This window comes from Callionymus lyra, chromosome 8, assembly GCF_982586985.1.
Source record: "Callionymus lyra chromosome 8, fCalLyr1.hap1.1, whole genome shotgun sequence".
Taxonomy (NCBI): domain Eukaryota; kingdom Metazoa; phylum Chordata; class Actinopteri; order Syngnathiformes; family Callionymidae; genus Callionymus; species Callionymus lyra.
This window is the reverse complement of record NC_141825.1, coordinates 6,551,439-6,563,760: the sequence shown is the minus strand read 5'-3', so window position 1 is coordinate 6,563,760 and position 12,322 is coordinate 6,551,439. Positions and strand designations below refer to the sequence as shown.

The window sequence follows — 12,322 nt, the reverse complement described above, 5'->3', positions numbered from 1 at the left end:
TGGCTGCTGGCGAGAAAATATCGAGCGAGCAGATCTGCAGCGGGTTGTGCGACCCGAGGTTTTAATCTGCTCTCTGGTTCTGATAAAACTCACGTCTGCTATTTTTTAAAGGTCAACTAAAGTGTATTTGTGTGTGTGTTGATGTGATGTGTGACTCTATTGTATCATCAGTGTGTGTTTGTACAAAACTTTCTTTGCATTGAGGTATTGACATTAGAAAATGATCTTTAGCTCCACCTAATGAAAACACTTTGTTGGTCTGGAGATTAAATCTTGTTGACCATAACCACACCCACTCTGCTGTGATTGGTCAAGCATGGAGGTTTTAGTCACCGCGCATCATCAATCCTGGAAGTCTCCACCTCCAAGAGACTCGTTTTTTAAACAAAGCAGGCGTGATTACAGCTGGCTGGAGGAGGAGTGAAGCCAATATTACATCATAATGGACTCTCGTAACCTCTCGTTCGCCCAGATTTCAGAGCAACTTTATAAAGTAATAAGTTGAAAACATGGTCATGATGAGGGACTTACTGCATCTTGGAGAGAAGAACATTAACTACATCTAAAGAGAGCTGGAGTCGGGTGTGTGCGATGATCTGCTCGGACTTACGTTGATGAGGAAGGTTAAAAAAACTTGAGGTTGTGGGGGCAGCAGTCCAATTTGAAGACGCCCAGGCTTTTTCCTTCCTGTGATGAGAAGATACTCACCTCTCTGGTCTTTCTGTCCTCCAGCCAGCCCACGAGAAGAACGACACCTTCCTCCAGTTTCACTCTCCAAAGGTGGACATCATTAAGAACCAGCAACTCAGGACCTTCATCAAGCTGGACAACTGGGAGAAAGAGCTGAAGCACTTTGACTATCACCCGGAGCCTTCCTTCAACAAGCTAGGCAAGAATGTCATCACAGAGTCCAGCATTATCATCGTCACGGTGAGTTAAGTTGCATCGACAAAATGTCTTCTTTTTTTGATTTCCATTTGCAAGTTTGTGTCAAAGTAAAGTATTTTATGCAGTGGGCATTTATTATGAATTATTGCTATAGTTTTTTATGTTTCAGTACATTTTTAGATATAACTCATTTTATCTTATATACTCTCGCAATCATCATGTTTATCTGATATTTGTATTCATTATGATTTTGATTTTACTCCCGCATTGAATTCAGACTTAAATAAAAATGTAATTCACATTTTTTTAACAGTTTAATCATTTTTCACACTATCTTTAAAACTGTTTAAATAACGTTTTGATAGATTGATACATTGAAAGAGAGAGAGAGACCGAGAGGGAGAGAGGGAGAGAAAGAGAGAGAGTCTAATCTTATCTAAATTGAATTAGATTAGATAGACTTTATTAATCCCAGTTCACAGCAGATATTAGAAGGTACACAGGTTTTATATAAAGCAAAAACAAGGTCAAATAAAAAGATAAGGTGCAAAGAGATGATAAATTTGCAAACAGGGAGATTCAAAACAAACCTCAATTTTACTAATTAAAACATATATTTTTAGTTTCTCAGGGTCGAGATTATTTTTTAAACATATATTTCTCGTTTGTCAGGGTCGAGGTTTCTCTCGAGCGATGACGGCCAAAGAAGCTCAAGCCTTCGTGGGCGACGTGTCCTGCCAAGTCAGCATCCTTCAGGACGACAAGCTGTTCGTGGACCCTCCTACCTCGCAGCCCCGGTCTCAGTCCAGAAGACTCCGACGAGACACTCGCTCCGAGATGCTGGATCTGGTGGTAAGACGAGCAGACGGTGAAAACAAACCGTAGTTTAATTTTTACTCTTAATTAAAAAGGTGGAGTAGGCTTTCAAAGAAGCTTTTAATTTGAAGGTTTTTAATTTAACGTAGTCATATAAAAGCTAACAGAACATATTTCACCCATTTATCTGCAGCACTTTTATGTCTAAACATAGTCTGTTACTTAAACATGTAATGAAAATATCGCACTGGCCTTCAAAATAAAAGCATACTCTTTGTTAATTCCTCACAAGGCCCCGGGGCCACACAGCACTGAGTCTGGTTCCTGCTGATGAAAGTGTCACATTTCCTGGCCATCCTGCCTCTGCACAGTAATTACATTTAATTACACTCCTGTCGCCTCCGCCGGGTAATTCTTCTAAATGAGCTATTGTTTCATTTCGGTTGCAGAACCAGAACCAAACAATGGAACAGAACTCCATTAGAAAATGTCACATATTTGTTGTGCTAATGTGAGACCACCGGCGGGCTCATCGACCCGGCCGCGTCGGAGCTGTTTAGCACGAGTCCCGCTCGGCGCCAGACCCCCAGAAACAAAAGCTCCGATAATGACTTTCCCCTCCCGGTTCTGTTCTGCAGATCAAGTTCGGCTACGGCGAGTGGGTGGTGGACTCGGTGCACTACGAGAAGAAGAACGATTTGTCGCTCTACATCATCATTCCAGCCGTCGTCGTGCCCATGCTGCTCATCATCGCCGTCTCCGTCTACTGCTACAGGTGAGCGCCGTCTCCCCCGCCACAATAAGATGATCTACTTTAACCTTCTTATTAAGACGTTTAACAAATTAACTCACATCATTTATTACTTACATTGATCTAACAGTTTTATATTTGACCAACAGAGTTTGATCTTTTAGGTTTCGACACTTTAAACTTCATCATTTTGACTTATTAAATAGTTAATGTTGATTATTGGACCTTTTTTTCTGAACAAATGCAACTTTTATTTTGTAAACTGTTTCTGACCATCATTTAAATATAAGTTTTATCCCATGTACTCTTTTAATCATCACGTTTATCTTGTATTTTTTATTATATTCAATTTCGCATTTTAGATTTAACAGTTATACTTTTTCTTACCATATTTTGAAAATATCTTATTTTATCTCATGTATATTTTTCTAATCGTCACTATTACCTGATATTGATAATATATTTATATTCACAATTCTTTTATTTAACTAGTAAATAAGTAATGGTTAATTGTAAAGATATTTCCAGACCAGGGTCACAAAGTGCTTTAACAATCAAAAACAATACACAGTTAAAATATATATTTTAAACCAGGAGTGTGAATGAAAAGTTTTTCAAGTTTAAACAAAACTACAGGGTTTTGTTATTTTTTCTTTTTTATGCTGCTTTTTTTTGTTTAATTGGTGTTTTTGTTAATGTGTTTTTTTGTATTTACAAATAATTTAAATTTTTTTGGTTTGAAAAATTAATAACTTTATTCATTCATAATTTAGAGTAAATGTTCAAAGTTTTATTAAAACTTTTAGTATATTCAGCATCAGAAGTTATAGGTTAAAATAGTTTGTTGTTATATTAGATAATGATAATAATTGTACAAAAAAGGCACAAAAACATTAACACTTGTTGTGTGTTTGTGTGCAGGAGGAAGTCCCAGCAGGCCGAGCGCGAGTACGAGAAGGTGAAGCACCAGCTGGAGAACCTGGAGGAGAGCGTTCGAGATCGATGCAAGAAAGAGTTCACGGGTGAGTTTGAATATATTATCTTTGTTTTCACAACTGCCTGAGAGAACAAGTATATATATTTTTAAAGTTGTATAAAAAAATACAAAAGTATTTCTACTTACAAAAGAAAGAAATAAGAATACAAATAAAAAACGATTTTCTAGCAAAATATTTCGACACAGATATCCTTAGAAATACTACATATATCAGCTCTTGTAGCGTTACATAACAAATATCCAACACTTACATATATATATATATATATATATATAAACATCTAACTATAAAAAACTACATATAGATCCTTATAAATGAACAATAATACAATATTCAACAATATAATTATGATATAGTAAAATACATATGTGTCTAGTGACCAGATAACCATGTAAGTACTTAATATATGCATATAAATTAAAAATTATTACAATATACTTTGTAAATATGTAAAATATTGTGTATTATGTGTTTATTTTATCCCTTGTGTTATCTCAGGGTCAATGTGACCCGAAGGCCCCGTAAACCAATGTGTTTATTTTATCCCTTGTGTTATCTCAGGGTCAATGTGACCCGAAGGTCCCGGAAACCAATGTGTTTATTTTATCCCTAGTGTTATCTCAGGGTCAATGTGACCCGATGGCCCCGGAAACCAATGTGTTTATTTTATCCCTTTTGTTATCTCAGGGTCAATGTGACCCGAAGGCCCCGGAAACCAATGTGTTTGTTATCACCTTGACCCAGAGACAACACAGGGGTTAACACTTCCTCTTCTTCCATATACTTGATTAGATGTATATTATTGTTCTTTTTTTACACTCTCATCCAATAAACCCTAATGACCCACTTCTCCCACGCCTGGTTCTGGTCGGCAGACTTGATGATCGAGATGGAGGACCACACCAACGAGCAGAGCGAGGGACGCATCCCCTTCTTGGACTACAAGACCTACACAGACCGCGTCTTCTTCCTGCCGTCCAAAGATGGCGCCAACGACGTCATGATCACAGGCAAGCTGGACATCCCCGCGTCGCGCCGGGCCACCGTCAACCAGGCGCTGACCCAGTTCTCCAACCTGCTCAACTCTAAGACCTTCCTCATCAACGTAAGTCCGAGCAGATCATCGCACACACCCGACTCCAGCTCTCTTTAGATGTAGTTAATGTTCTTCTCTCCAAGACACAGTAAGTCCCTCATCATGACCATGTTTTCAACTCATTACTTTATAAAGTTGCTCTGAAATCTGGGCGAACGAGAGGTTACGAGAGTCCATTATGACTTAATAATGGCTTCACTCCTCCTCCAGCCAGCTGTAATCACACCCACTTTGTTTATACAACGAGTCCTTTGGAGGTGGAGACTTCCGGGATTGATGACCTGAGGTGACAAACCTCCATGCTTGACCAATCACAGCAGAGTGGTTGTGGTTATGGTCAACAAGATTTAATCTCCAGAAAAACAAAGTATTTTTAGTGGGCGGAGCTTAAGATCATTTTCTAATGTAAATATTTCAATGAAAAGAGAGTTTTGTACAAACACACACTGATGATACAATAGAGTCACACACCACAACAACACACACACACACATACACACTTCAGTTGAACTTTAAGTTACATATTTTAGGTTTTTATCTGTTTTTTCAAGAAGAGTTTTGTGTTAAACACAAGTATCTTCATTACCATCAACACCACAAGTACATTGTGTGTTTTTAATATTGGAAATAAATAAACGTGTTCTTATATAGAAGTATTCAAGTTAGTTATATTAGTGCCAGTATAAAATTAATATTCATTCATTTAACATTTCAAATGTTGAAACTTTTAATCTATTAATGCGATATTCTTATTTTTTAAAGCATTCTTCTTCTTTTTTTTACAATCAAATTCTATCATTTTATTATTAAGAAGGCGGCATACTTTGTTTTGAACAATTTAATTGAATAGTTTAAAAAAGGTTTTATTGTACACAGGGTTTGACATTGATCTTGTGACTGTTCGTCTGCGTTCGAACGATCGGCCGAAACATTTTTATGTTGAAGTTAAAAGGCTACAAAATAAACGATTAACGAATATTCTGATAATAATGATGCTTCCTCTTGTCCAGCCTCACACCCACATGCTGTGTATGTGTGTTCTTATTTGTGTGTGTGTGTGTGTGTGTGTGGACCACAGTTCATCCGGACCCTGGAGCGCAGCAACGACTTCAACGCCAGAGCGAAGGTGTACTTCGCCTCCCTCCTGACGGTGGCGCTGCACGGGAAGTTGGAGTATTACACCGACATCATGCGAACGCTGCTGCTGGAGCTGATGGACGAGTACGTCCACAGCAAGAACCCCAAGCTCATGCTGCGCAGGTGGGAACCGTCTCTGACCTTTGGGTTGATTTTTAAAACGAGTGTATTTGAAGAAGGAACGTTGACGAGATCCCGACGCTGATGAAGCGAGAGCAGATAGAGATCCGAGGAAGACGTCATTAGGAGGCAGGATAACGAGGAGAAAGATTTAATTATCAGATTCGAAGCCGGAATTATCAGACGATCGTGATCGGATCAGAGCTGCCAATAATCTCGTGGCGGCGACGAAACGAGTGAACCGGTGTCTCTCGTCTTCTCGCCGCCCCCAGAGTCGAACCCTCTCCAGAGTCGAACCCCCTCCAGAGTCGAACCCCCTCCAGAGTCGAACCCCCTCCAGAGTCGAACCCCCTCCAGAGTCGAACCCCCCCCCAGAGTCGAACCCCCCCCAGAGTCGAACCGCTTCCAGAGTCGAACCGCTTCCAGAGTCGAACCCCTTCCAGAGTCGAACCCCTTCCAGAGTCGAACCCCTTCCAGAGTCGAACCCCCCCCAGAGTCGAACCCCCTCCAGAGTCGAACCCCTTCCAGAGTCGAACCCCTTCCAGAGTCGAACCCCCTCCACGTCGCTGATGAAACCCACTGCTGTTTGTTCAGCGATTCCGCCGCCGATAATAAATATCCAACCGAAATGATCCTCGGGCGCTCGGGACCGTAAGTCTGGGCGGACAGTTTTTACTGCCAGACTGTAATCTTGCTCCTGGGCTGGTGCCGCTCACTCCCACCGGGGTCCAGGGAGATCTGGACGAGTTCCTGAGGAACCTCTCGTCGTTCATCAGCCGCTGGGAACTTTTTAAAGATTCTCAGAGGCTTCATCAGAGGTTCTCATTAACGGAGGCGCTAATGAAAGTCGCCGACGAATAATCCGACCAGTCAGAACCGCTTCCTCCAAATGACTCCCTGTGATTTGTGACTTGTCTGCAGAAGTCAATTAAAAAAAACCTACTTTATGAGTCAAAACATTATGTTTATCTATAATTATTATTAAATATATGATTAAAAATGATTAAATATATAATTAAAAATAATTAAACATGTAATTATAAATTATTAAATATATAATTAAAAATGATTACTTAAATAATAAAATGTATAATTAAAAAGTATTGAATATATAATTAAAAAGTAATACATGTATAAGTAATCATTATTAAATATATAATTAAAAAATGATTAAATATATAAATAAAAATGATTAAATATATGATTAAAATAATTAAATATATGATTAAAAATATTAAATATAAATTGATTTTTTTTGTTAAATATATAATTAGAAATTGTTAAATATATTAATAAAAAATATTAAATATATAATTTTAAAAAATCATATATATAATTAAAAAATATTAAATATATAATTAAAAATCATATTGATTTACATATACACTGCATGCAGAATTATTAAGCAACTCAGTATTTTCACGACATTGTCCTTTTTATATATTTTTTCCAGCTCTAATCTGTACAAAAGTGGATGCCAATTGGATTGAAGTGTACCAGGTGAAGTGCATCAGGTGTGCACTATTTTTAGGCAGCTTCTCTTTTCCTCAGGGAAAATGAACCAGAAGAAAGATCTCACAGACTCTGAAATTTTAAAATGTATTGCAGTGCTCTTGAAATTTAACAATTGAACATTTGAAAGATGTTAATTATTGGAATAAGAAAATCATACTCTATGTAAAAATAACAAAGCAATTATTTACTATATTTTCAATATATAAACTATTTTAATTTAATTATTAAAATCAATCCCATGCTTTAAAAAACAACATTTCAATAAATAAAACATGAGTGTAACATTCAATATAGTATTGTTTATATTGTTTATATGTATATATATATATATATATATATATTAATTTGAGATAATTTTTTCATTACTTTCCTCCACAGCGGTAGAGATTGACGTCAAATCCTCAAAATACCTCAGAGAAGGAGCTGAAGGTTCTGCTCACAACAATAACTCTCGCTGTCATAACGACCTCCTGGTCATTTCTCCTAATTATCTCCGTCTAATTTAAGGTCGGCCTCCTTCAGCAACGAGTCAAGTGACAGTGTTTACGAGACAAATGTCAAGGTCGCGGCGTCCTCCGGGCTGGATGGCGAACCCTCGTGCGACGGCGTCTCCGTCCCTCGGAGGACTCCGGCCAAACACAAACACTCGTCTTAATTATCGTCCCCGCCCCCGAGGCTCGTTAGGCTGATTAAGCCACTGGAAGGACCGGGAGTACAGGACGTCTAATGAGTCCGCCGGCGCCCCCTCTGGGTCGTCGCTGACATTAGGAGCCGTCGGGTCGCGTGGGAGAGAAATGTGTGGATGAGTGATTGGATCCAACATTTTCATTGTCATTAGGACGAAGACGTTTTTAGAGATTGATAAGTGCTTTGTCTTTGAATTCAATGGAGCATCTTAAAATCAGTTGACAAATAAAGAGATATAATTAGAAAGCCCTGAATAATAATTATAATGATAATAGTGATGGTTATAAGGGCACACAGTGGTTTAGTGGTTAGAGGGGTCGCCTCACAGCAAGAAGGTTCCTGGTTCGCTTCCAGGCCAAGCCAACTTGTGACCTTTCTGTGTGGAGTTTGTATGTTCTCCCCGTGTTGCGTGGGTTTACTCCGGGCACTCCGGTTTCCTCCCACAGTCCAAAAACATACAGAGCTTGATTGAGAACTTGGGGTAATTGTCCATAGGAATGAGTCTTTGTGTGCCCTGAGACGGACTGGTGTCCTGTCCAGGGTGTTCCCTGCCTCTCGCCCAATGAAACTGGGATAGGCCCCCCCGCGACCCCCATTAAGGGATAAAGTGGTGGAAAATGAATGTGATGCGATAATGATGATAATAGTAATAATAATCACGATAATGGTGATAATAATATTGATAATAATAATAACAATTACCATGATAATAATAATAATAATAATAATAACAATGATAATAAAAAATTATAATAATAACAATGGTAATATAATAAAAATGATAATAATAATGATGATGATGATCATGAAAATGGTAATAATAACAATGATAATAATAATAATAATGATGACGATGATAATAATTACAATGATAATGATAATAATAACAATGGTAATTATAATAACAATTACCATGATAATTATGATAATGGTGATAATGATAACAATCGTAATAACAATAACAATTACCATGATAATAATTATGATAAATGATAATAATAATAACGATGATAATGATGGCAATAATGATAATAATAACAATAATAATAATAACTATTACCATGATAATAATGATAGTGAAAATGATAATTATAACTATGGTTATATAATAATAATGATGATGATCATGAAAATGTTAATAATAACAATGATAATAATAATAATAATGATGATGATAATAATTACAATGATAATGATGATGATAATGATAATAATAACAATGATAGTAATAATAACAATTACCATGATCGTAATAATAATAACTATTGCCATATAATATTTGAAATGCTTCAAATTAAATCAAGAATCATAATCAAGTTTATTTAATGAACAATAGTTATCATTAAACGATCAGGAAAAAAAGGTTTAAATTGTCATATTAGCATCATGTCAGTAGAAGCTAAGCTAACACTTAACAGTCACTTAATCCCAGTACCTGAGATGTGTTCTAACTTTAAGTCATGAGTCAAACTTACCTTTCTACTGTCAAAATCACAGCACTTGAGATATTTAAGATTTCATTTTCATTTACTATTTTTATCAATTATTATTTTAATTCAACTATTTTTTATTTGGTCTCTTTAATGTACGTTTTTGTACTGTATTATATATATTTATATATTTTTCATCTCATTGTATTGTTTTGACAACGCTGTGACTCTCCTGCAGGTCAGAGACGGTGGTCGAGCGAATGCTGTGCAACTGGATGTCCATCTGCCTCTACCAGTTCCTAAAGGTAATCCGTTTACCTAGATGAAGACGGGAACTGTGAGTCTCTGTGGCTCTAACCAGATCCGCTAGCTCATCTGCGACCTTGAGCACGGTTTCCATTAGCCCTCCCCGCTCTGATGATGTGCATTTATCTGTTTTCTAAATCGCACCGTCGCTCTAATAACAACAATTAGCCTCTCCACGACATCAGAGACAACTTCCTAATGGATTTCTGTGTGTGTGTGTGTGTGTGTGTGTGTGTGTGGCAGGACTCGGCAGGAGAGCCCTTGTACAAGTTGTTCCGCGCCATCAAGCACCAGATCGAGAAAGGACCAGTGGACGCCAGGGTGAAGAAAGCAAAGTACACCCTCAACGACACGGGCCTGCTGGGCGACGACGTGGAGTACTGCGTCCTGGTGAGACTCGCGTTCCTAGAGTTTTCTTATGAAGTTTATGGGGCTAGAACTTGATGAGGTCATGCTAATTGTACGGTGAAGATTGAGATTTTTTTTCATGTCTTGAGTGAACATGGAAAGAAATACATAGATTTTATTATATATATTTATTAGGGATGTGTATGTGTCTATGTATATATATGTCCAAACATCAGCTTTAAAAGCTGCTGGAGTCACTGTATCCTCTCGTCCTCAGTCATCATTCTTCCTTTAGCTATGGAGGATGTAACGACTGCTGCCATCTAGCGGCCAGAAGTTTAATTGCAATTTAAAAATGCAGTTAATATTAAATTGTAAATTTCACAATTTTAATAATAAAAAACAAACATTTTATACACACTTAAGTGAACTATAAGGTAAAGTAAGGTAAAACTTTATTGATCCCTCACGAGGTCTCCTTCGGGAAATTGTTTTTTTCCAATAGCCAATACATACAGCATTTTTTAAAAAAAAATCATAAATAAATCAAAATAAAATAAGAACAAAATAAAAAAAAAGAACTATAAACTCTAAAAGAACTATGATAAAAATGAAACATGATTTGAAACCAAAAAAAAATGTTCAATGAAAAGACTTAATAAATGCTGTTGAATATTAATACGGTACCTAGATAATAAAAAATATTGCAATATTCAAATGTATTGATATTTCTTTCCCTCCTTTATGTTTACTATAATTTTAGTAAGTATAATTTGATTCAAATTAAAGTAAAAAAAAACATTTTCTGTATCATTAATAAACACTTTTGACATAAAAAAAACAACCCATTTGATTTGAAATACATTTAAAATATGTTGCTTTTAAAATATATTATTAAAGTTTAATTTAAGTGTTTTTCCTTTGCTTCCTAAATAATTGTGTTATTTTTTGTAGGCTTGAAGGTTTAAGTGTACAGATGCATGTGTGAGTTGAATGAAAAATATTGACCCGACGGCTACAAACTGATGTTTCCACTGCTGTGTATGTTCATGCAGAGGCTCTGATCATGAACTCACTTGTCTGGCATTGATTGAGTTGCTCTGTGTTGCCGCTTGAGTTCACATGAGTTAAGTGTTTTTGCTTTTCAAGTTGTTATATTTACATTTATATGTTTGACAAGGATAAACATAAAGAAACTGGCAGCCAGTGAAGAGTTTTAAGGATCGGGGGAAATGTGAGTTCTTCTACTAGAGCGGCTCAGAATTCTTGATGAACTGCAGGCGAGACAGATCCTTCTTGTTTAGACACCAAAATAAACTGTTACAATAGTCTAAACGAGACGACACAAACACATGGATTATAAGCTCCAGATCGTGTTTTCCGAAGTTCAGAGATTTTCCTCAGTTGAAGGAAACAGTTTCTGGTCAGATTGTGTGCAATAAGTTACAAATAACCAGGCCGTTCAAATCACAGCAACGATTAACGCGTTGCAGTTTTTGACAAAGTCATCCGTTACAGCACTTAGTAGCTCAAAAACTAACCTAGTAACTTAATAATGCAGGAACGAAAGAACAGATTCCAGGAACTGGGAAACGATTTGAGGTCAAAGAGTCACGATCATGTTTGACGAGAGAAAAAGGATGAATCACATATATTGCCATGATCGGCTTCTGACTCGAACATGCAGTTTGTGAACCCACGCGCTGGACACTCACAGTTGCCATGGAAACCCCCCCCCCGGCGACCACCCACTTTACCATGACATCCCAACATGACAGAAGCGACATATGTGGTCCAGGGAGGGACCTGCACCAGGTCCCAAAACCCTGAGAGTCTCAGATGTGGACTCTAAATAAAAAGGGTCCCACAGGGAGGGACCGTCTCGTCGAGGGTCAATTATCTAATCAGAATGTGTTAAACGTCGCCCGCCGCGACAGATCCGTGTCTGTGATTGAGTTTTAGATCCAGGAGAAGATGACGAACCTGATTTTACAGGTTTTTATTCTTTCACACCCAAGCTGAGGCTTGTCAGGAGCTGATTGCATTGCCTGCTTCTCAGGTGGTCACTCCGAAGTGTAGGAGGACGGTTTCGAGTTTGATCCTGTCGCGCTTCAGTCATTAAGGCGGTCGAGGTGACAGGCGTCCTGTCAGGTGTCAGGGAAACGGTGTGTGTGTGTGTGTGTGTGTGTGTGTGTGGGGAACCATGTCGCCATGGCGACCACGTGAGTCC

At 37.7% G+C, this 12,322-nt stretch overlaps 1 protein-coding gene across 3 annotated transcripts in view; it reads left to right on the top strand.

Moving 5' to 3' along the window:
- plxnb2b (plexin b2b) overlaps nucleotides 1-12,322 on the top strand; it is a 161,823-nt gene that overhangs the window by 132,365 nt on the left and 17,136 nt on the right. For all 3 annotated transcript variants that reach the window (XM_087797497.1, XM_087797496.1, XM_087797495.1), the window contains 8 exons: nucleotides 733-930; nucleotides 1,561-1,740; nucleotides 2,343-2,479; nucleotides 3,377-3,477; nucleotides 4,329-4,558; nucleotides 5,628-5,809; nucleotides 9,677-9,743; nucleotides 9,988-10,134. In XM_087797497.1, coding sequence (XP_087653623.1) covers nucleotides 733-930; nucleotides 1,561-1,740; nucleotides 2,343-2,479; nucleotides 3,377-3,477; nucleotides 4,329-4,558; nucleotides 5,628-5,809; nucleotides 9,677-9,743; nucleotides 9,988-10,134 — 1,242 coding nt within the window. The remainder of the gene's footprint in view (nucleotides 1-732; nucleotides 931-1,560; nucleotides 1,741-2,342; nucleotides 2,480-3,376; nucleotides 3,478-4,328; nucleotides 4,559-5,627; nucleotides 5,810-9,676; nucleotides 9,744-9,987; nucleotides 10,135-12,322) is intronic.